The 26,038-nt window shown below is 40.1% G+C and overlaps 1 protein-coding gene across 3 annotated transcripts in view; it reads left to right on the forward strand.

The window, feature by feature from the left end:
- Positions 1-23,688, forward strand: part of POFUT3 (protein O-fucosyltransferase 3) — a 64,313-nt gene extending 40,625 nt beyond the window's left edge. For all 3 annotated transcript variants that reach the window (XM_090258500.1, XM_090258502.1, XM_090258503.1), the window contains 2 exons: positions 10,181-11,016; positions 23,145-23,688. In XM_090258500.1, the coding sequence (XP_090114626.1) occupies positions 10,181-11,016; positions 23,145-23,369 (1,061 nt within the window). In that variant the 3' untranslated portion in view covers positions 23,370-23,688. The remainder of the gene's footprint in view (positions 1-10,180; positions 11,017-23,144) is intronic.
- The last annotated feature ends 2,350 nt before the right edge of the window (positions 23,689-26,038 follow it).

Here is a 26,038-nt window from a genome sequence, read left to right on the forward strand (position 1 = left end):
CAGCCCCCGGACTTTGTGCTGTGATATCCCTGTCCGACCACCCTCGTTTTCTCGCTCCCGTCTTGTGCTTTTGCCCCTGTGCTCACATGGGCTGCGGCTTTGGAGGGCGGGGATAAATCGAGCCTCAAAGGCGCCTTGGGCAGTGGGCCTCCCTTGTAAGAGTGTGTGAGGGAGTTTTCATTTCCAATTTCGGGGCTCGTTCTGTTCTTTCTCTGACCCCTCGTCTTTACTAGGTAAGGTGTTTTGGAACAAATGTCATCTATCTTTGAGTATGAACACTACAATGTAAACTAATGCCTCTATAAATTCTTTTTAAAAAGACATTAGTAGAGACTATACTGAAGAGTTGTGCTATGTTCCTGTTTGCATCTTACGCACACATACTCTCACACACCGACACACTGATACACACCCAATGTTGCCATCTCTTTTCTTCTGGAATATAGACGGTGTTTCTTCTCCTCTTCCTTCTGCTCTCTGCCCTCTTTTCCCTCTTTTATGTATTTTAGTGCAATAGGATTTCATTATATTAGAAATTTGATAAAAAATAAAATGAAATAAAAGTTATAGGAAATTGTTTATGTCCTTTGCTTTATGTGTTTACTGTCTCACTCTTTTTGACCGATAGAGGAGAGGTGGATGGATCTCTTTTTTATTTTATTTTATTTATTTTTTATAATATCACACCTGGGCCTATAAAATACAATTTATATATTGTATTACTAAGAATTCATAATATGGAGCTACAATCCTTGACCAAATTTGCTGTCGTTTTGTTGGTTCTGTGATGAGACACATGCACGTTAGAAAATCAAGCTAGGAGTGTCCCAGACATGGTTAGCTTTGAGGGACAGTGCTTTATTCTTCAACACTTCTGCCGTGGGTAGAGAGGTTCTAAGATGACTGCGTGGAGTGGGATACTACGGGTTGTGAGAGCAAGAGTTTATTTTCCCAAGTCATAGCTTCCAACCAAGGTCAAATGTGGCCCAGAGGCAAAGTGGAATATAATTAATGATTTGGCAGTTCCATAGCTACCTGGTGGGTAGATTCGCTTTAGAAAAAGCACTCATTTGGTGTATTGATCATTTAGAGGATATAATTAGTTTGGAGACTGACTGCTGTATTCAGGATTAATGTCTGTAAAATGTCCCTCAAGCCAATAGTCTAAAACAGACACCTGGCTGGTACTCACCAAAGTTTTAGTTGTTAGGAAGATGTCAGCTGTATCAAGTGCCTTCAGATACAATGCTATTTCTTGAGCCACTTTTCAGAGTTTAGATTTGTCCCACAGAGTAGAAAAATTGGGAGAATATTGAAGTGACTGTGTACACTCGATGGAATAATACTACAAGATCATTAGAAAGAATAAGGCAAGTTCATATGCTCTGATAGGGACATATCTCTTCAAAGATAATGCCAGGTGTACAACAGTATGTATCATATGTTTTCATTAATGGGAAAAAATTTCTTTAATTCTAAAAAGCATTTTTGTTTTTCCACTGTTAACGCCTCTGAAGGCAGCATGGGCTGTGCAGTTGATAACCCCCTTCAGTCACCGCCAGCTGGGCAGCAGCAGTGACGCAGCTGTTACTGCCTGTGTGGGCACAGACTGGGCAGTCCTTCCACCTGGCACAATGGGACAACTACAGCCCTTTGATGTTACCATCAGGAAGCCATGTCAGGGCCATCTGAGGGAAGAATATAAGTCAAGCTGCTGTCTGAAAACTTCCTTTGACATCTGGTAATGCCAAGAAAGCACAGGCATCAAAGCTTGAGGATGGGCGTGAGTGGTTTGGAGGAAAACCTCAGAGCCGATAGTGGAACACTCTTAAGCAATGCTGTATTGCTAACAGTCTTAAGGGCACAGAGCAAAATATTGTATTAAAAAACACCGACATCAAAGATTCAAAAACTATTCAGAAGAGTTGGACTCCGAATATGAAGACATTTTAGAAACTTTAACATATTTTTAGTAACAATTTTAGAAACAGTTTATAGTGACCCCTCACTTATCATGGGTATTACGTTCTAGACCCCCCTCCCCCCGCGATAGGTGAAGATCCGCGAAGTAAGAACCTTACATTTATTTTTAGTATTTACTGTACAGTACTGCAAAATCCCGTGATACAGCAAAAAATCCACAATAAATAATTAAATATAATATTTTTAAAGATCCCGCGATAGAGTGAGGCTGCAATAAGTGAACCATGATATAGAGAGGGACTACTGTAACATATTTTTTGTAAGCATTCATGTGAGTGATAAATAATAAAAATCTAGAAGCAAATCTAAAAATGTTCTTTCAACAAGTATGTTTAAAAGTTCTAAATGTAAGAAAGCATTAGTTCATAGTTCAGTTGGAAGTGCTTTTCTTAGTGAAATAAAAAATAATGGTGCATTTTTAGTTTATTTTTCCTAGATTTAATTAAATGTGATTTCCTTCCTTTCTTCCTCTCTTCCTTCTTTCCTTCCTTCCTTCCTCCTTTCCTTCCATTTAAAATAAAAAGCAGAACATACAAGAAACTGGTAACAGAGGGGAGGGACCTGGGTTTCTGGTGCATGGGGACACTTTTCCTACATAACCTTTTGCTTACTTTATTTTTACTTTTATCAAAGCTATACGTACTCTATAAGTTTAAACAGTGAATAGTTACCTCCTGAGGTTACCACTTGTAGGACTTTTATCTGACCTTTCTGGTTGTTACCATGCTGATATTACTACTTCATGATTTTTCAGTATTAGGTGTTATCTATTGATTCAGTCTCGGAAGACAAACGTTTACTCACTTATCCTATCCTTGTCAACACACACTCATCCTTCCTGTATCTCCACCTTTCATTTACATTACTATATTTGATTGATCAATATTTACTCTACATTGTTATGACTATGCAAATGATATTCATAGATGAAACAGATAGTACACGGATTACTTTTCTTGTTTGCCCTGAGTTAATAATTGGGTCGTATTTATTTTCTTTGATTGCTTGGTTTTCCTATGTACATATCAAAAAATTAAGCCCCAAACTCTTTGACCAGTCAGAAATCATGATTCCTTTCTTTCTCCTGCTAGGGCTAATTGTATTTGTGTTATTCCACTTTGAATTTCAGCTAATGGCTTAACATTTACATTCATAATCATAAAATCCCTGGGGCTTATTCTGTTCATTTTTAAAGCCCCAGAGTTCCCAGTTATGGGACTCAGTAAAGTGCTTTTGGTAGTGGTTGCGCTTCTCGGTGTCAGAGGCAGTGTCTCCCGTCTCCAGGTGTGTCCACTGCAGTGGAGAATCAGAACATGAGAGGGGAAGCACCCTAATGTGGCTTTTAATGCCAAAGAGTAAATTCTTCACATGCGTTGAGAGAGATCGCAAACCCTAATCCAGTGTTACGGAGCTTTGCCATGGAAATTTTATGTCAGAGTTCAGCAGGGCATTCTAGGGCTCTGAAGTGGCTTTGCCAAATGAGCCCTCGGTGACATCAGCACCCCTGTCTTTGGGGAGGGGACTGCCTTAGGCTGCATGGCAAACTGTCACTCCTGCGCTTGTTTCTTCTTGGTCTTCACAACACCTAATTCTCATTTTTTCTAATTATTACTGTGGAAGCAATTCAATTTCCTTTTGTGTTCGGAGTTAGACACTGCCGGAGTACTTCAATGTGCTGGTAGGCTTAGAGGAGGGAGGTAGCCATTGTAATAGTTATCTTGAACGCTGACACGTGTTTGAGCTCTATGAAACAAATGATTTAATCCGAGACAGGAAATTAAAACAAACTCAGTGAGGTCACTATGAGTTTAGCTCCGGCCGAGGTGATTAACAATATATGTGATTTATGAACTATTGCTGTCCCCTACAATTGTGTTCTGCCCATTGTTTCGTAAGCTTGAACATCTTTTAGCCGTAGAGGTTTTCATTTCCAATGGGTAAAAGGCTCTGGAGTGAAATCCTTCAGCAACAAGAAAGTCTTTATCTCTTTTTACATTAAATGTCAAGAAACACAGTGGAGAGGATTTGTAATCTGTGATAAAACTTAGAATGAGGTCAAACACAGTTTTCCTGAAGACCTTCACCACCACCACATCATTCTTTGGAGCTACCTGGGTCATCCGTATCCTGTGTATTTTAATTAGCCTCTCAGAGAAGGAATCTCTAACACAGTATCTGAATGAGGAGTATGCTATAGGTTTCAAGTAATTTGATGGTTCCTTTCTTAAAGAGAGTCTTGTCTTATGATTTTATATTTTCCCTTCTTAAATGAGAGACTTGCATTATTTCTGCTTCCACATTTTCACCAGATGGACTAAGAGAGAAATAAACAGCAAGGTGATTCTCTGATGGGAAGATAAGAATCTGAGATGGTGGTAACGAGGCAGAAGAGTGGTGAAGAATCAGTATTTTTAGAGAAGTCAAGGAGCAAAAGAGCAAGAGAAAACTTGCAGCACAACTTGGAATGAGTTGCAATCGAATGGAAGTCCCAAGGTTTTGAAATGGGCTTGTGTATTAATCAGTCTCATAGGAAAACAAATTATTCTAGATATTTCAAACAGCGGGAATTTATCTTGGGAATCCATAACAAAGGGGTTGAAGGGCTAGTCGGAGCAAAAGCGGGAGATGGAAGGTTAAGCAAAATGAATAACAGGAAACATCTCAGAGGGAAATGATTTTCTGCCAAGTACGGAATGGCTGGTCTCAAAGGCTCCTCTGTTGGAGGTGAACAAGAACCCATGAGCCAGCACTTCCAGATCATTGCCACTGCCACTCTGGCTGTCACCACTCTCCACATGACCCTTGTCTCCACTACATGACCATAGTCCCGAGAGCTGTGGCTCTTTCTGCTACATGAGAAGGCTTTAGGAAGATGTTCCTCCTCTCTCCCACATTCCCGCCTCCCTACAGTGCTCCCATTGGTGGGGCCTAATTGCAAACCAGTTGGCAAGGGATTCTGAGAAATGATGTTTACAGAGTCTCAGCCTTGTACAGTAGAAAATATAACATACAAAAAAAAAATCTGAATTTCTTCCCTTGGTTTAAGGACTCGCAAAAGGCATATCAGGCCCTTGTTTAGTGTAGAGCATGAATTCCAGTTGCCAGTCATGCTTGGGGAGGATGAGTGGCAACTTCAATTAGAACAAAGGAACCCTTAGACTTGGCCAAAAAGGGTCGGTCTACTTTGGCCTTCCTCCAGCTGTGAGGAGTCTATGGGCCACGGTCACATGGCCACTCGTGGCCACAGGGCCTATGCCCTCTGCCTTAAGCACCACACTACAAGGACAAGAGCCCCAGAATTCGCTGCCCCAGATTGGAGCCCATGCCAGAGCCTGCGCTGGCCTTGTCCCTGGTTTATCTTCCCAAGGGCGGACGGGTTTAAAGGTTGACCAGGGGTGGCTGCAAAGATGTGACCTGGACATGAAAAATATTGCACAGAAAACTTGTGAAAAACAGCTAGATTTTATTTGAGCTATTGTGATAGAGGGCAAAGGCTTCAGTATAGAACTGAGCTCAGCGTCCACCCTCAGCCCCCAGAGGAAGATAAAGTGGGTGTTTCACCTGCAGTGGTCCTGAGTGATCACAAGGGGAGGTTGGAGGGATTAAGAAAGGTTGAGTGGGCAAATGAAGGAGAATCCTCTTCCTTCTCCTTTTTTCACCCCATACCAGGCCCCAAAGAAAGTTATGAATTGTGGCAGAAAAGGGTGTTACTTTCGAATATATGTTATTCCTCTTTGGTGGGAACCATGGCTTTGCACATTTGAATAAAATCATGATGTCTGTACGTGAAGGTAGAAAGATAAAACATTTAACAGCTTGTTAAATTGATTTATAGCTTGTTAAATTGATTTATAGCTTTTAAATGTTTAGGCATATGGTACATGGGACTCTATTTGTACTCTTGCCTCAGGCCTTGCACTGTTCAGAAGGGGCTGCAGAGTTATTGACTAGCCTACAGCACAGGCTCAGTAAGGGGGCACGAGAAATTTCCAGGCCCAGGGCTAAAACGGACAGATGCCTAATTGAACATGTATCATTGATGGAGAGCTATAACATGTATAATTGAGAGAGGCCTCTGTGACATAGAATTGACTAAGGAGCAGATAAAAGGACTCCTGAAGAGAGATTATGGCAAGGAGGGAAGAACATGGGTCTAGAAGTTAGTACGAGAGTGTTCCAACTCCAGTGGCGGGCCAGAGCCTCTCTGAATCTTTAGAGACAGGCTGTACCCTCCAGGGCGCGTGTGTGGCATGACCCCTAGTGCCCTTGGCTAGAATTTAGCCTGAGGTAACAGGAGCCTTTCCCAGTCACCAACACCATTCTTTCACATTTTAAATTAACCCTCAGAACCTTAGAGAAAATAAATGACCTGATGGGGCTGTGAGGGAAAGTGGAGAAAATTCATGTGAGATGACTTTAAAAATAGAGGTGAACTACGTACATTCTCAATGATACTAAATGAGGCAGCCTCTTGGCTTAAACTGTTTTTTTTCTCCAAAGTTTGATTTCCCTCTGTTGGGAGTATTTTTTGTGGCATCACATTTTTAAGGGACTCAGTTTTATGGTAGAGGTTCTTTTTAAAAACAGAAATGACCTTTGCAGGCCATTTAGTGGGAGCACCTTTTTCTCCTAGTTAAGGCATGCTGTCTTCCCAAGTGGACTGGGTTTAAGCTGGGTGATATTTTTTTGGGTGGACTTGGGAGTGCCAAGGGTAGAATTCAGTAGAATCAGTGTTGTAGCGAGTCCTTTACCATTGGTCAATCTGGGGATTTTAGCTCCAGATAAATGACTCACACTTCATTAGTCCTGTGGGGTTAATAGCATATGTTGCTCTTTATTTTTACCGGTTTGTCTGGAAATCACAAAAGAAGAGCATATAACCCTGCAGAAGAGAAGGAGCACAGAAACATGTATCATCAAGAATTGTTGCTCTTCTGCTTACCTGCTGTTTCAAGTTCAGTCTCCATAATCAGCACTCTAGCATCGTTTGCCAGCATTAATTTTATGCCATTTGTATTTCATTGCAATTTCCTTTACAGTGCACTTTAGCATTGAAGATCTGTTTGTCAGCTGTTATTTAAAGGAAGAAATAAATTTGTCCTTATTCAGTAAGCACAAAATAACCCAGAGAAAGAAAGTTTGAATCTGAATTTGTTAAATGTAAGGCCCAGTGAAGATGACTAGTAAACCAATCACATGCGAATTAGTCACTTGTTTTTTGGATTTATTATAGGTTAGTTGATTTTCATTTTTTAAAGACCCGAGTTCCAACCCTTATTATTATGGGCATTTCCCTGGAGTCAGAGAGAGCTAAATAACTCAGTTGTTTCCTGAGCTACATCCCATTGCTTTTAGGAATTGCTCAATATCAGTACTTATATCCTAGGCCATGATATCCTTTGAGGTCTGTTATGGTTCAAATTTCAGTATTCTTGAGTGTTTGCCATCTGAAAATCTTGGTTTAAGGGAGGAACTCACTGGGTGACATGACTTAAAAAAAAATTCTTCCCCAGAGAATTTAGTTTGTAAGAATATGGAAAATCTATTTTAATAGGTATATATGTGTGTGTTTGTGTGTTGTGTATCTTAGGGAAGTAACTAGGAAGTACTTTTTAAGATAGTAAACAATGGGACATGTTTCTGGGAAGTCAGGTCCTTTTAACTTTCCTCTATTAAAGAGACATTCTCCCACTATCAAAGATATAAAGCCCCACTTCTACAAATTAAACAAAATTCAGATGGGCATATGAGAATCACACACTTGCATTAAAAAAGCTGTGTTGCTTTTTAGTACATGACTATAAATTGGTGTTTCTTGCTTAGATTCTGCGGGCTTTTTTTTGCTACCACAGATTGCATATGGGAGGGACTCAATGCTCCTCTCCCGTCCTTCCAACATTAAGGTTTCAATAGCAGCTTGGCTAAAGGTATAATGAGCTTGTAAGCTCTCATCTCCTAGTTATAATGAATGAGGCTCATAACTGGTGGCTGTTTCAAGTTTGATCCCAGCTACCAGCACAGCCTGAGTGGATCTAGATAGTGGCCATTTGAAAAGGTCTAGACAGAGCCATTGCAGTTTCTCCTGTTCTTTACTGATGTGGACAAGCAGAGATGAAATAGAGGCCCTCTCCGTTACCTGAAGCATTGGAGGGAGGTTTTTTGTCTTTTTGTTTCCCTGCTCTGCATCTTGGATCTTTCCTGTTACTCACTCAGGGTGAGAGCCTCGCTAAAACTCAGCCATGTGTCACATAAGTATTAGTAACAGACAGCCTCTGGTGTTGGAGTCACTCACTCAAGACATCTTTCTCTGATTCCCCAGTTAATTCCAAACCCAGTTTCATTTTAGTCATGTCCCCTCCAGTCTCTAATCTTTCAGTTAGATCCTTACTTCTAGCTTGCTTGGATTGGTTTGTAGTTCTTTCTCTCTTAGGCAGATGGCCTTGATTCAGTACTATTGGTGGAAACTTTATATTCTAACTCAAGTTTTATGGGTCCCAATTCCCATATTATTGAATACTTGACCAGCCTAGAACCTTTAAAAAAAAAAATCTTCACCTGAGGACATGCTCATTGATTTCAGAGAAAGGGATAGGGAGGAAGACAGAGAGGGAAACACCAATGTGAGAGAGAACCATCAATCAGTTGCCTCTTGCACACGCCCCAACTGGGGACCAAACCTGCAACCCATGCATGTACCCTGACCAAGAATCAAACCCATGACCATTCAGTTTATGAGATGATGCTCCAACCAACGGAGCCACACTGGCCAGGGCCAGCCTAGAACCTTTCTGAGCAGCAACCACTTCAATGTAATAAATTGCCTAAAATTCTCTCTTTCATATCCTCATGTTTCTCTCTTAACCTTTGCTGACCATCCAACTCTATGTGCCATTAAATCTCAGTCGTGTGGGTGAGTATTCTTTTTGATGCTAATGGTCAAATATGGCAAATGCCAAGTAAACAGATATATAACCATTTTTAGATATTAATCTTTTATTCTTGATCATTAAGAATAAAAGCCTGTTTCAAGACAGTAGTACTTTCTTCAGCAATTTCTCTGCATTCAGTATACTCTGATGTGTCTTCTGACATAATCTTATTTGATTTTTAATTGTTTAAAAGCCTTTCTTGATTAATTGATTTCTCACTGATGTACTGTTGGCATCAAAGAGTATATATTTATTTGAGAGTGTGTATTGGTATCAAATAATTCTTAAGAATTCTACTGATAATATGTTTTATTTCAGTAGAAGCATTTATTTGATGCTTTTCTTCCTAGTGGGTCCTGGAGGATGGAATTTTTGCCCTTTCCTTACGTTAAAAAATGCAAGTCAGGAGCCACAAAATCCTCAATGTCAGGAACACTTTAGAAATTCTGTATTATACATTGTGATATTGTCTTAATTCTTTTTTCCCAGTTATAAAAATAAATTCTTCCTGATGGGGTCTCCACCCATGCAGTCAGGAAACAATTGCTTACCACATCCATCACTTCTGTCTGCACATTATCACGTTTCAGAGGTTTCCCAATTAATCCCGTGGAAGCTAGAATCACTCATAATTATAATCCTTTTATGCCTTCTTTATTTCTTGATATGCTTGTTAATTCATGTCCATCCTGCAGTGGTCTGTAACAGTGCTATTATCAGCTCTTTGTCTTTAAAAGCCTCTTGTCTACCACCTTGACTAAGATTGATTAACTGCACTTTGTTGAAATTGATCATTTGGATTAAAAAAAATCTATCCTGTATATTTGTTCTGGCTACTTTTGCATGATTTCACCTTTTTTCAGTTATTCAATCTGCCAAGCTGATTGCTGTTTCCTTTTGGCTTCCTTTCTCTTTTCTTTTTAAAGAGTTATTTCTTGTGTTCTCTCTTAGACAGTACCCCAGGAAGAAAAACCGATTGCAGGAGGCAGTGGAATAAATTCTCCCTTTAGATCCTGGCTAGACACTACTCCCATTCCCCTTTCCATTACATGAGAAAGCAGGCCCTCTCCTTAGTGATTCTCTCCCAGAGCAGTTTCTGGGGTGAAAGCTTCCTGACTGACCGCCAGGCACTTTGCAGACACTGTAACATACTTTTTATTTACAGCCTCAAGCGCCTATGTGTTCTGTGTTCTAATCTTATCAGGTGGACTCAAATTTAAACACCAAAATGGTTTTGAACATACTAATAGTTTCTCTTCTTCTCCTAGGTACTGACTTCAGCATAGATAGCTTGCCTCTGCCTCGGAAAGCCCATCATGACTGGGCCCTTTTTCATGAAGAGTCCCCCAAAAACAATTACAAGCTCTTTCATAAGCCGGTCATCACTTTGTTCAACTACACCGCCACATTCAGCCGACATTCCCACTTGCCACTAACTACCCAGTACTTGGAGGGCATAGAAGTCTTGAAGTCACATCGATACCTGGTCCCTTTGCAGTCCAAAAACAACCTTCGGGAGAGACTTGCCCCGCTGGTATATGTGCAGTCAGACTGTGATCCACCATCAGACAGGGATAGCTATGTCCGAGAGCTGATGACGTACATCGAGGTCGACTCCTATGGTGAGTGCTTGCACAACAAAGATCTCCCCCAGCAGCTGAAAAACCCAGCCTCCATGGACGCCGATGGCTTTTATAGGATCATTGCTCAGTACAAGTTTATCCTTGCTTTTGAGAATGCAGTTTGTGACGACTACATCACTGAGAAGTTCTGGAGGCCTCTGAAACTGGGGGTCGTCCCTGTGTACTATGGATCCCCCAGCATTGCGGACTGGCTTCCTAGTAACAGAAGTGCTATTCTCGTGTCCGAATTTTCCCACCCTAGAGACCTGGCGAGTTACATCAGACGACTGGATTATGATGACAGATTGTACGAGGCCTACATGGAATGGAAGCTGAAGGGTGAGGTCTCTAACCAGCGACTTCTCACAGCTCTCAGGGAACGGAAGTGGGGAGTGCAGGACATCAAGCAAGACAACTACATTGATGCGTTTGAGTGTATGGTGTGCAGCAAAGTGTGGGACAATATTAGGCTTCAGGAAAAGGTAAGCGAATCCAGGTGCTGGGTGGCTGTCTGGATGGTGTCTGCCTTCCCGCATCCTTTGAGGGTTGCCGTGAAGTTCACTGTCATATTCTTCCTGACGGTCTTAAACTCTCCTTTATTTTCCCTTCTGGAGGACTCCATGCTGCAGGTACTGGGCAGTGTCAGGAGGCTGCAGGAGAGGGGAAAAAGGCCAAACATTTTTTTTTTTTAAATTCTAAGTTTTGAATCTCATCCTTTAACCTTTTACCTTTCTATCAAGGATGTTGTTTCTGCCAGACCCTCATGCTCAGGCCTCACAGGCTGCTGTGTTGAAACTTCCCAGCTCACATATACAATCAATTAACGTCTCTCTTTCTTTGATTCTTGCTCTTTTTCATCATGCTTTTTAATGTGTAGAGAATATTCAAATAATGATGGGAGAAATCCTTAAAAGACTTCTTTTTCTTAAATTATTATAAATAAAGTTCTTAGTAATGTCTTCAAAATTCTAGAAGCTTTTAACCTGTGTTTATTTGCTTGCTTTATTCACTTGTACCAGGAGGGGTTCCCTTTATATATAAATGAATTTTTTAGAAAATGATTTATTGAAAGAGAAAGAACAATTAGTTTTGATTACCATTGAAATTTTTTATTATTATTTTTAAAATTATATTTTGTTTACTATGCTATTACAGTTGTGCCATTTTTCCCCCCTTTGCTCCCCTCCACCAAGCACTCCCCAGTCCCTCAGGCAATCCCCACACCTTTTTTCATGTCCATGGGTCATGCATTTAGGTTATTTAACTATTCCATTTCCTATACTGTACTTTACATCACTGTGGCTATTCTGTAACTACCTATTTGTATTTCTTAATCCCCTCACCTCTTCCCCCTTTCCCCTACACCCCCCTCCTATCTGGCATCCATCAAAATGTTCTCTGTATCTGTGATTATGTCTCTGTTCTTCTTATTTGCTTAGTTTGTTTTTTAGATTCCATTGTTGATAGATAATGTATTCTTTGACATTTCATTGTTCATTGTTTTGATCTTCTTTTTCTTAAATAAGTCCCTTTAACATTTCATATAATAATGGTTTGGTGATGATGAAGTCCTTTGGTTTTTTTCTTGTCTGGAAAGCTCTTTATCTGCTCTTTGATTCTAAATGATAGCTCTGCTGGGTAGAGCAATCTTGGCTGTAGGTCCCCACTTTTCATCATTTTGAATATTTCTTGCCAATCCCTTCTAGCCTGCAAAGTTTCTTTTGAGAAATCAGCTGACAGTCTTATGGGAACTCCTTTGTACCTCTCTGCTTTTCTCTTGCAGTTTTTAAGATTCTCTCTTTCTCTTTGACATTTTAATTAGGCTGTGTCTTGATGTAGGCCTCTTTGTGTCCATCTTATTTGGGGCTCTCTGTGCTTCCTGGACCTGCATGTCTATTTCCTTCACCAAATTAGGCAAGTTTTCTTTTATTATTTTTTCAAATACGTTTCCAATTTATTGCTCTTTCTCTTCTCCTTCTGGTACCCCTATAATGTGAATTTTGGTACATTTGTAGTTGTCCCAGAGGCTCCTTACACTATCTTTGTTTTTTTGGATTGTTTTTCCTCCTTGTTGTTCTAATTGGTTGTTTTTGCTTCCTTACGTTCCAAATCATTAATTTGATTCTCGGCTTCATACACTGTACTGTTGATTCCCTGTACACTGTTCTTTATTTCAATTAGTGTATCCTTTGCTTCTGAGTGGATCTCTTTTATGCTGTTGAGGTACTCACTTAGGTTCCTTGAGCATCCTTATAACCAGTGTTTTGAATTCTGCATCCGATAGATGGTTTATCTCTATTTTGTTTAGTTCTTTTTCTGGATTTTTGACTTGTTCTTTCCTTTGGGCCATGTTTCTTTGTCTCCACATTTTGGCAGTCTCCCTGTGTTTATTTCTATGTATTAGGTAGAGCTGCTATGACTCCCTGTCTTGGTAACATTGTAACAGAACCCCTGGGCTCTCTGATTGAAACAGAACCCACAGACTGTTTTGTTAGGGGCCCGGTTGCCCGCTGCCAGAATTATAACTCTCAATATCAAAGTTTAGTGAAAAGAAAAAGAATTGTTTACTTAATAGTTATATAGATTTAGATTATTTGCGGATTTCTGCCGTTAAGTCTTATGTTCCTTAAAACACCCACAAACACATATTTCTGCCTCCCACTACCAAACCAGGCTAGTTTTAAAAAAGTTAGAGATACTGTTTCCCTACTTCCTAGACACAGTTCAGCTTTACCGGTAGCTGCCAATCATTCAATTCTGATTGGGGAGGCCTTGTCTGTGTTATGGTGTGCGCCAGCTTTTAATCCAGAACGGCATGGATTTCCCAGCCTCCTTTCCAAAACCACAAAGATATTTCCCCATCTCCAAGCCACAAGGTGTTCTCAAAGCTGCATGGAGTACCCTTTTCAAAACCCCATGGTGTCCCCAGTTAAAGTGTCTGCCCCTTATTTTTAAATCCCTGACCGCGTCCTGTGATGCAGTGGGCATGGTACCCAGTTCTGACCATTCACAGAACCTTGTGCAGGTTCTGTATGCTCTTTCAGTACCATCCCAAGGTCTGAGACCCCTCCCATCTTCTTGAGGCCTTGGAAGCATCAAAACCATTTGCATAACAAAGACACTAGCCACTAGCTCCAGGTATGTGAAGGCATCCTAAAAGCTGCTTCCTTTTCCCAATCCCCCAGCCGCAAGCTCTGGGGACTTTTGGACACCCCCATTCTGTAACAGCATGGCATAATATAGTAGGTGTCCATTCGTGTCCAGTGGCACAACCTCCCCACCACCCATTCTGGGTACTCAAGGTGCACCTCCATGTGGGCTCAGTATACCCATCTCTTTTAGTTGAGCCTTGATGCTGTTGGCAGGTCAATGGGAAAAATTATCTAGGCCAGTAACTACAAGGACTGGCTGTGACCACTATCCACCAACCTCCACCCTCCATGGAGGATCAGCTGTGCAGGGCCCACTCTATAGAACAGGACTTACTTCGGCATGGCTCTGGAGCCTGCTGAGTCTGCCCCTTCAGTGTATTGCTTGTGGAGGTGGTTGGGAGGTGGTGTCCTGACATGGTCTGTAGCTGTGCAATGGGTGTGTAGACACTGGTGTTTCCCGGGTGGTGCAGGCCAATGTCTGTCTGTGTTCTGTCTGGGGCCACTTGGGGTAAGCTATAAAGTGATCTGCAGATGGCTGCTACTTGTGCTGGGTTTGGAGGTGCCCAAACAAGGCCAAGTTGTGAACCAATGCCAGCTGCTGCTAGTGCTGGGCCTGGGGCCATCTAGCAAGAGGTACAAGGTGTGGGGCATGGGGGCTTGCTGAGGCCAGCTGTTCCTTGTTGAGAGGATTTAGGAAGGCCTGAGGCATGAGCCAAAATAAGCCCTTCATATGGAAAAGTCACTGTTAACATCTTGGGTGGGCCAGTAGCTGGGTGGGGTGAAGCCTCAGGAAATCATCAAGGCGGGGCAAACAGTGTGAGGCAGGTTGATGGATTCTCAGATATGACACCTGCCTGCTGACATTGTGGGTCTGTGGGGGGAGAGCTCAGGAAAGGAACAATGGTCTCTGTGTGCAGTTCTGTCTCAGAGGAAGCTGTCTCCCAGCTCTTCCTCTGATATCAGCCACTTCAGTTCCTCCCTGTATACCACTGGTGCCTTTCAAGCTGCTACCCTGGTGCAGGAACTCCAAGGGAGTGAGTCTGAGTAAGTTCATGGGTGGGTTCTTTAGGAGGAACTGCTTGGGAATCTAGCAGTTTCTTCCACTGACTCAATCCTTGCTGGTTTTTACAGCCAGAAGTTATGGGGACTTATCTCCTGGCACTGGAACCCTGGGCTGGGGGGCCTGGTGTGGGGCTGGGATCCCTCGCTCCCGAGACATCTCTTCTGATTTTCGTCCATCATATGTGGATGTGGGACCAGCGCATTCTGCATCTCCCCATCTCCATGTCTCCGCCTCCCCTACCTGTCTGGATGGATGTGGTTTCTTTACTTCTGTAGTTGTCAGACTTCTGTTTATTTTGATTTCTAACAGTTCCGAGTGATCTATAGTTTAGTTGTATTTTTTTTAAAATAATTTATTTGTTTGTTTGTTCACTTATTTTATTTTTAGAGAGAGGGGAAAGGAGAAAGAGAGGGAGAGAAACATCTCTGTGTGGTTGCCTCTCACTTGCGCCCCCAGCTGGGGACCTGATGTGCAACCTAGTCATGTGCCCTAGCTGGGAATCGAACCAGAGACACTGGGCTCACAGGCCGACACTCAATCCACTGAGCCACAGCAGCCAGGGCTTAGTTTAGTTGTATTTTTGATGTGGTTGTGTGAGGAGACGAGCTGTGTTACCTATGCTGCCATCTTGACCAGAAGTCTAGAGCTCTTTTTAAAAACGAGAGGCCCCACCATAGCACTTGGCTGTCGCCCATCAGTTCCTTTGCCTGCTTCCCATGTACACATAATGTGTTGTATAAATTCTCCAAAGGCAGACCATTTTTGTTAAATATTTGAATGTTTATTTTGACTAACATTAATTTCAGATCAAGCATAAATCTAAACTGCGTGGAATTATTTTTATGTATTGTAGTATATACTACATAAGGTTTTTATATACTAAATATTTGTATATTTAGATAAATTTAAAGTATTTGGAACATTATTTTCCTAATTTTAATTATTATAAAATTCTAAATTATTTTATCTGATTTTATACAACAAATTTTTACTGATAAAATCATTTATTTTAAACTGAGCAGCTTGTGCAGCAAATGGAACACTTCATATTACATCATTCTTCTCAGAGAATGCATCCTGATTTCCAATGACTTCCTTTATGACCTTATTTATAGGACCACAACACAGCAAAAAACAAAATGCACATACTACTGCAAAAACACATGAGGAAGTAGAGACCATATTAATTGCCCATGTTGTGCGAATTATTTATTCTCAAAATATGCCAAGGCAGAAACAACTTCTGATGCTGATGATTTGCCTGCTCTATATTTCACAGTCCTTTCCAGGTTTGGAAATTATATTCCCAGAAAACTGAAAGAACCACACAAACCTGGGCCGTTTCAGCACCTCACTGAAGCCCTTTTGGAATAATTACTGGAAAAGAGGGTATAGCAACATTGGTTAACAGCTTTTCAAAAGCCATAGGAGAGTACCTACATTTCTGCATTTCCAACAGAAACAGCTAACTGTGATTTCCAGAGTGCTCGAAGGTGGTGTGGTTGAATGTCCTTCTCTTCCCAGTCTTTGAAGAAACATGCACAGAATGGGCTCTCCTTCATTGCCCTCATTCTTCTCAGTGTGGTGGTCTGTGAAGCTGATTTACAAGGCTTTGCTTGCATTTCAATGAACTTGTTACAGTTCTCTATTGCTAATGTGCTCATTATTGGAAAGCAAAACAAAACTTACCATGAAGCTAAATTAAAGGGAATTAGACCAGTTGCTTTCATTCGCATTTATTTTAGACTTGTTACAGCTTTTACAAGACATGCCTTAAAGTAAGCTACTTAAATATAAGTTCTTTACTTTTTCTTTCAGCCAAAGAAAAGCTGAAAAAAATAATTTGATTTCTTCTGTGATAATTTCTTTTATCATGCAGTTGATAGTACTTCAAATAAATCATTGTACTTGGATGTAGAAAATCTTAGAATATCAAATGCATTTCCCCTTTGTCTATTCTGCTTTTCCCCTACTTTCCCTCTTATACACATACAAACCCAGTGTTGTTATCTCTTGCTGTGTAAACAATAGTATCACAAACGTAGTGGCTTGAAACAACATATACTTGTTATATCACAGTTTCTGTGGGTCAGGATTCTGGTCACAGCTTAGCTGGGTGACCTAGAAGGTTGCAGTCAAAGTGTCAGAGGGGCTGGGTTTTCATCTGGAGGCTCCACTGGCAACAGGTCTGCTTCTAAACTCACACCTGTTGGTAAACTCAATTTCTTGAGGTTGTAGGATCGGGGGCTTCAGTTTCAGGCTAGTTGTAGGCTGGAGGCTGCCCGCAGCTTGTAGAGGCCACCAGGTTTCTTGTCATGTGGGCTCCCCCAATATGGCTTCTTACTACAAAGGCAGCCAGGGACTGAGATTACAGCAAGACCAGCACTACTATCTTAAATATGTAATCATATACCCATAATTACAGACACCCTCTCACCTTTGCCATATGCTGTTAGAAGCAAGTGACCAGCGACACCCACACTCAAGGGGAGAGGATTACACAGGGCATGACTACAGAGACAGCGATAGGCTTATTCTTGGTGTGACTTGTTGTATTTATGCAGGAGAAAGTCTTCCAGTATTGAAGAGGCCACCCATGAGTAAATTTTAGTTAAAGAAAATTTATTGATAAATGCTCCTGTCCCGAAAGAGGCTAAAATAGGAGAGACAGCATGCAATCATGAGAAATATAACTGTATGGAATTAGGGAAAACTTAAAAAAAAAGATTTATTGAGGTTAATTGATGTACAATAAACTGCATATATTTAAAGGGTACAGCTTGATTAGTTATGACATATGCATACACCTGGGAAATTATCACCACAAATGAGATGACGAACAAATATTTCTGTCATCCCTCAAAAGTTTCTTCATGTCTCTCTCCACCCCTTTCCTCGGGCACCCATCTGCTTTTTGTCTATTTTGACAAAGCTTAGGCAGTTTTCGAGAAGTTTATATAAATGAAATCATGTAATGTGTACCTTTTGTGTCTGGCTTCTCTCTGCATGATAATATTGACATTCATTCACAACATTAATACCCATATTAGTAATCCATTTCTTTTTATTCAGAAGTTTGGACATACCCAAATTTGCTTATCCATTCACCTGTTGATGGATGTTTGAGTTGGTTCCAGTTTTTTGCTGTTACAAATAAAGCTGCTATGAACATTTATACATAAGTCTCTGTAAGGACATATGCTTTCATTTCTCTTCTGTAAATACCTAGGAGTGGAATGGCTGGATCATATGGTAGATGTATGTTTAACATTTTGAGAAACTGCTAAACTGTTTTCCAAAGTTGTTCTAGCTTACATTCCCACCAGCATTGTGTGATAGTTTCATTCATTAACAATTGGTGTGGTCAGTTTTTTATGGGTGGATAGGGGTATTTCATGGTGGTTTAATTTATATTTCTGAATAACTAATGATGTTGAGTATCTTTTAATGGTTTATTTGTCATCAATATCTTCATTGGTGAAATGTCTCTTTAAATCTTTTGCTCATTTTTTGAAAACTGAGTTGTCTTGTTAACCTTGAGTTGTAAGAATTCTTTATTTATTTTGCATACAAGTCATTTGTCAATTTTGTAATTAACAAAAGTTTTTTTCCAGACTATGGATTTCCTTCTTTTTAATTTTATTTTTAAATTAGAGTTTACAGTCAATATTTTCTTTTTATTTTTAAGTGTCTTTTGAAATGTAAAGTTTTTATTTTGATGAATCCAGTTCATCAATTTTTTCTTTTATAGTTTATGTTTCTTATGACCTGTTTAAAAGTCTTTGTCTAACCCAAGGTCACTTAGATTTGCTTCTGTTTTCTTCCTGAAGTTTTGTAGTTTTAACTTTTACATCTAAGTCTATAATCTACTTGGAGTTAATTTTTATAATGTATTTTGATGTTACTTGAATATCCAATTGTATCCATACCATTTGTTGGAAAGATCACTCTTTTCCGATTAAATTACATTGGCTTCTTTTTCAAGTATCAGTTGTCCAATACATATATGGATCAATTTCTGAATTGGTCAATACATCGGTGTTTGAGTACTGTAGCTTTATAAAAAGTCTTGAAATGAAATAGTGTCAGTCTTCCAACTTTGTTCTTTTTCAAAAGACTGGATGGTTACTAGATTAGTGTGGTGATCACACTGTAAGGCATATGAATGTTGAATTATTATACTGTACATCTGAAACTAATATTGTATACAACTATACCTAAATAATAAAAAAAAAACTATAAAAAAAGTAGTCTTTGGCTTTCTGCTTTTTCCCCTCCCCAGAAGCATAGTTAGCTAATTATTTTGGTATTTACTCAATGTTTCTAACTACCATGCTTATACACTATTTTTTAATATTCAATGTGTATGCGATTATGACTAAGTGTTATTCAGAGATGCATCTTGTTTTATACTACGATTTGTTTCCCTTGCCTGTATAGCTTTTTGTTTCCCTCTGGTTAATAATTATCTTCTTGCTTGATTATTTTTCTATGGACTTATCACTAATTTAATTCTTGTTGATTGTTTAAATCTCCTTTGAAGATGTTCATATATACCAGTCATCCAATTCATTTCAAGCTGTCATCCCTTGCAGAGCATTCTGACCTACTCCCACATGTACTGGCTGCCTTCTACATTTAGTGTGGAGCATTGGCCTGAGATCTCCCTCCCCTGGCTTTTCGGGAGTTGCCTTTTTCGTCTTTTGCTCTTGTGTTGAAACCTCTGTTTCTTGTATGTTTTTCTCCCTTTTTCTTGGTTTGCTCTCTTGTTTTCATTGATCATACCTCAATGAAGCTTCCTGAGAAGGAGTACATGGGGGATATCAGAAATGTCTTCATTCTACTCTAATGTCTAAGCAATAGTTTAGCTGAGTGTAAACTACTGAAATGGATGTCACTTTTTCTAGGAATTTTGAAAGCATTTTTTATTGTCTTAAAAAAAACTTTCAATTTGAAATGATCTTAGATTTACAAAAGAGTTACACGTATAGTACAGTTTCTGTGTCCCCTTCACCTGGCTTCTCCTAATGTACACATTTTCATAATCATGGCACATTAGCAACATTAATATTGATACATTACTATTAACTGAACTACAGACTTCAATTGTATTTCACCAGCTTTTCCACTAATATCCTTTGTATGTTCCAGCATTAATTCCAGGATACCAGGTTGTAGTCAGTCATTGCATCTCCTTAGTCTCCTCCAGTCTGTGACGGTTGCTCATTCTTTCCTTATTTTTAATCACTTTGACACTTTTGAAGAGAGTGCTGGTCTCTACATAGGATTTGTGTGATGTTTTCTCATGTTAAGACTTGGGTTTTGGATTTGGGGAAATAATACCACAGAGGAGAAAGGGTCCTTCTCCTCACACATATCAGGAGATGCATAATATCGACATGACATTACTGATGATGTTAACTTCGGTCCCTTGGTTAAGGTGGTATCTGACAGGTTTTTCCGCTGTGAGGTTACTAATTTTCTGTTCCTACTAAGTGAGTCACTGAATCCAGCCCACACTCAAAGGGAGGGGAAGGGAACTAAGCTTTACCTCCTGGAAGGAGGAATATCAAATAATTTGTGAACATATATTAAAACTACCACAATAATTAATGATATTTGGGGGCATATTTTGAGGCTCTGCAAATATTCTTTTCCTTCTTAAAGTTTTACTCACTAATGTTAACCTTCACTGAATCTCACCATTGCTTTTTGTCTTCCAGTGTTACTGTCAAGAAATCCAAAACTATCCTAAGAATTGGATTTTTCCTCTCAGGGAGGCTGTGGAATCCCTCCCTTCTTCCTTCTATTCTGAAATTTCATAAAAATCTACTTTGGCAAGAGACTATTGGTGTCGTCTTGAGCTCTCAGTGGGCCCTAAGTTTCTATCTGAAACTTAAGTCCTTCAATTTGGGGAAAATTCATAACTTTAAAAGTTACTTTTCTTGGATTTTTTTGGTTGTTGTTCCACTCTCTTCTTTGTAATTCTTAATATTTGTCTATTGGGCCTCTAAGACTAGTCCTCTAATGTTAAATAACCAATCAGGTTGTCCAATATTCAAATGCTTTTACCCATTTCTTTATCTTTTTTCTTCCAATTTATGGACTGTATCTCAACTTTGTCTTTCAACCCCTCTATTAATTCTTTCACTTATGCTATTATATATCTAATTTTTTAGGTATATTTTATTGATTATATTGTTACAATAGTTCCAATTTTTCCCCCTTTGCTCCCCTCCGCCCAGCACCCCACCTCCCCCAGCAATTCCCCCCCCCCAAGTCCATGCCCATGGGTCATACATACGAGCTCTCCCGCTTCACCCTTTCATATATTCTTCTTTAAGAAAAAAAGTTAATTATTTTAACAATAAAAAATAACAATCCCTCCCTCTCAGACTTAAGACCCTTTATAATCTTATAAAGGACAATGGGTGAAGGTCTCAAGCTCCTCTAGCTGCTTCAAGCTGGACATGGTTTTAAGATGTCATTTCTTTTGGTTCTTTTAATATTTCCTTTGCTGGTACCTGATTCTTTTTTCATTGATCTTCTTTCATCTCTCTCTCTTTTTTGAAGTTTTCTAAAATTTTCTTCATACCTTATCTCTCTTTCACTTTGGTAACTTCCCTTGGATGACCTGTAATCTTGGCAACCTGCTCATGTTAGTGTGGTTTGATTGGCAGCTGTGAGTACTAGTAGGGCATTTGGGCTGTGAGCTTCATTGTAGGGTGATTTGACTAGGTGGTTTCCTTAGAGAATATTGGAGTTATGTCCTAGATATGTCACATTCCCCAGAGAAGGACTATTCATTTTCCTGCCATTGTGAGGCCTGGCTATCAGCATTATTGGAGGGTCCCAATATCTGATATTCTTATGCTCACTGAATCCTTGTGTTTATAGTACCACACCACTGCCCTCAACTCAGCCTCACGTTCTCCAGGTCAAAGGTCATCTGTTTTATTTCTCCAGGGAATAAACCTGTAGTCTTTTGTCAGGTAAAGGGAGAGGAAGACACCTGGTCATGATGAGAAGTGGAAGGAATCTGAGTATCCGGCTGCTTCGGAAGCAGGCTTTCTATGAACTCTTCTTATTTTATTGCCTTCTCCCCCACTTCCAGGAGAATCTGGTGCCTCCTGAGCCTTTCGGGCTCTACAGTGTAAAATAGACCAATTTCAGCTCATCCTGCTGCTGCCTTATATTTCATTTTTAAAAATATGTTAAGTGATTTACTATTTTTCTATCTGCCTTCTATTCCCTGACATTTTGTTACTTTTCTGCCCTCTTCCATTCTCCTAGGTCTTATAGGTTAGTAATTTCTTAGAATAACTCTTTTATTATCATTTTAATGGTTTTGAGGAGGGAATGAAATTAAATGTGTGTATTCAATTTGTTGGAGTTTGTCTGTCTTACCTCTTTTGATCTTTCTCATTTCTTTCCTTTTTTCCTTTCGTTCTTCACTCTCTTAGAAAATCATCAGAGGGCCAAATTTTGCAAGGGTCTTGTAGGCCATTGTAATGACTTTGACTTTGTCTTGCAATGGAAAATAGCTGCTGAGTTTAGCTTGCCTTGGATCAAGGGTGGAGTCAGGAAGACTAGTTATGAGGCCATGGAAATAACCAAGAGCTTGGACCAAGCTCATTGTGCTATAGGTCTTTTTAAAAGCATTTTGAAAGCTGCGAGGTCTTATGCAAATGTCAGGTGTTATTGTTTTGTGCAAACATCTTGGTGTATGGGCAGTTGAGTGCAGTGGAAATACATTAAAAGCAAGGATTAGATGTACATGTGGCAACATGAATACATGTAAAAACAATACTTGGTGAGAAAGTAACAATCAGAATGAGACATATGATAACACATAAGTAAATTAAAAATAAATGCCCAGAAATCACAATGAAAAAAATAAAAGACATTTAATTACAAAGAACTGTACTAAATGCACTAAAGATGTTTGGGGAGGATGGTAGTGGCAGTGGGATATAAGAAAAAAGGACATATATAAATCACTAAAAAGGTAACAAGAGGGAGGGAGCAGCTTTAGAATCTGGAGAGAACTAAGTTCAATCTGAGGTATACATTTATGTAACTTTTTGGAGCCTGAGTTCTCACCTCTGTAAAATAGGGTAATAGTGTGTAGTTAATTTGTTTCCCATGAAAATTATATGAGACAATCTGTGTAAAGTGCTTAGAAAGGTGTCTAGTGCACAGAATATTCTCAATAACTGTTAGATATTTTCTTTCTCCTTCAACTATTCAGCTGTATAACTACCGAGACTCTATGGAGTGAAATATTTGCTTTAAGTAAAGTATGTGCTGGATTCTGTGACTGCGAGGCAGGAACGTGGGGCTTGTCTTCCTTAGCACATGTTTTTAATTCTTTTTCCCTCTTCTCTCAATACAGGGCTTACCACCCAAAAGATGGAAGGCAGAAGTCACCCACCTGAGTTGCCCGGAACCTACAGTGTTTGCTTTCTCTCCTGTGGCTCCACGTTGGAGCTCCTTGCGAGAGATGTGGATACCCAGCTTCGAACAGTCCAAGAAAGAAGCCCAGGCACTAAGGTGGCTGGTCGATAGGAATCAAAACTTTTCAGCTCAAGACTTTTGGGGACTAGTATTCAAGGACTAATTTCAAAAAGTATCAGAATGATAATAGACTACAGAGTTCTTGAGGTTTCTTTTCTAGGTTGCCTTAATCTTTGAATATAATAGCTACTCTGTTGACTGTCCTTTAGGATAAGAAGTGCTGCAGTACTCATTATGATCCCTGTGAAATAATAGATATGAATTACCCTTAAAGGGCACCTCTATATTTTTTATACAAAAAAGGTAAATGCAGTAGTCCTCCCTTATCTGTAGTTTTGCTTTCCATGGTTTAAGTTACCCTTGGTCAGCTGCAGTCCGAAAACATTAACTGGAAAATCCAGAAATAAACATTTCATTAAGTTTTTAAGTGAGTGCTGTTTTGAGTAGCATGAGGAACTCTCGCGAGCCCTGCTCCATCCCACTGAGGCTGTGACTCATCCCTTTTCCCAGCATCTCCACACTGCAGGCGCTTGGACTGTAGGGGTGTCACCCTCATTTTAATTACTAATGTCTCCAGAGTGCAGGAGTGACGATGCTGGCAATTAATTGGGACATGCCAAGAGAGAAGCTGTAAAGTGTTGCCTTAAAGTGAAAAGCTGAATATTGTCAACTTCAGACTTTCTATCATCTCACATTAAAAGAAGGGTAAGTACAGTACGATAAGATATTTTGAGAGAGAGAGACCACATTCACATAGCTTTTATTACAGTATATTGTTATAATCGTCCTATTTTGTTATTAGTTACTATTTTTAATCTCTTACAGTGCCTAATTTAGAAATCAAACTTCATCATAGGTATTATGTATAGGAGAAAACAGTACTTATAAGGTTTGGCACTATCTGGGGTTTCAGGCATCTACTGGAGGGCCTTGGAACGTATTCCCCATGGATAAGGGGGGACTACTGTATTTTTCATGGACACTGGTTACCTTCAGTTTACACGCCTGGACCCATGTACCTGCTGCCTCTTGTGGAAGTTTACCTGATGTAGAGTGAGTGCGTTCCTCCCTGAAAGGGAGGCAGGAGCTATAGCTTTGGATTCTAGACACTCACCTCACTATTTGCAGTTTATTGCTGTTTGGCAAACCCAGCGTCCCGATGCTGAATGGGAACAGGAAATGTATGAGAACTTGGCCATGAGAGATTCCATCTGTTCGTTGGCAGGGATGTGAGTAGTAAAAGCTGCCTGAAGTTTATCCATTTACTCTTCAAGTCAGAGGAACGAGGGCAGGCCTCCACCTCCTCCATAGTCTCAGTCACCTCTGTAACCTTTCTTATTTTAATTTTGCCTTGCGTGCTCCCCGAAGCCCCCCAACGTGGAATGTCCTGTGAAAACAGTTCTTCCTCTTGTGTAATTTGACCAGTGAGATGTTCCCCATTGTCCCTTCTACTGCTGAGCAGAATAGTAATTGTATGATTCTGGCTGGACAGCCTGTACATTTTGGTCAATGTGAGAGTGGAAGTGCATGCCCCCAGGAGCTCCCATTGTGGTGAAGCTGGTTAGTCTTTTCTTAGGATGACATCCAGCCTGTAGTGGTGGGCAGCCCCATTGGTGCGTGAACATTCCCTGTCATTTCTGATCTGTCACACACAAAGTTCAGCCACTTTGTCTAGAGCTTCTGCTGGAGCTCCGTGAAAGAAAGGGTGATGAAGCCTGGGGCCACCCCATGTGCCATGGCTTCAGTATCCTCTGTGGTGGCAAGATGTGAGATCCAGAGTACAGGAAGGATCACTGATACTCATGTCCATGATGTGGCATAAAGGGGACATTTCAGGAAGCTCCTGTGCACCACTCCCCTTTTCATCACAGGCCAATGGCTTTCTGTGCCTGCCATGGGCAACCTTTTCCTTATGTAGCTCTCTCTCTGGCTGGACCAGGGAAATGAGGACTGAAACCAGCACACACATTTAGAAGCAAGAAGGGTCACACTGCTGTTGCCCTATGGCTGGGTTCTTTCTCAGTCTCAGTTCCGCCATGAACTAAATAAGATTTTGTACAAATCTCTTAACCGCTCTGGGCCTTAGCTTTTGTACCTAACAAGAAGTGATTGGGCTGGTCTTTGAAGTTATCTGTGTAACATTCTTTGTTCATCAAGATTTAAGAAATTTAATTTTGTAGGTGTTTTTATTAAGACAGTAACAAATCAGAGCCACTCTGTTTTTCAAGGGAAGCATACTCTTCTTCAGAGGAATAAGCACACTCACTGAGTAGTATTGGGGATGGAATGGAATTTATCTCTCTGTCATTTTATCTGATAATATCAAAGGGGCAAGGATTGGCAAGGGGGGTTGTTTGTTAAAGACCAGATTATTAAATATATTAAATGAGGTATCTTTGTTGTTGCACTCTTAAAAGAGGGTCTAAGATGTGATTTATGCCTCTGGTGAGCACTGTTCTGGATCCTTCTTGTATAATGGCATGGAGTTGTCACAGTAACTATTTGAGGTAGATAGGTTTTTTCCCTTTACTTTTATAATACAAAACAAAACTCCATTTAACCGTGGTGGAGTGAAATTTTGAACTTTTTTTTTTAATTGGAAGGTTTGCTAGTACAAGATCTGCAAGTCTCCTGGGCAGAGATGACCTGCTCTGGCAACAACCTCTCCATCAATCCCCTTACAGACGGTGACCCAAGGCAGGTGGGTTCCCCTTATTTTGGAGAGACGAATTTTTTGTTTTTGGAAAGGGTAACATCTTCCCAAAACTTATT

The sequence above is a fragment of the Furipterus horrens genome, unplaced genomic scaffold (assembly GCF_987537825.1).
Source record: "Furipterus horrens unplaced genomic scaffold, mFurHor1.1.pri manual_scaffold_12, whole genome shotgun sequence".
NCBI classification, from domain to species: Eukaryota; Metazoa; Chordata; class Mammalia; order Chiroptera; family Furipteridae; genus Furipterus; species Furipterus horrens.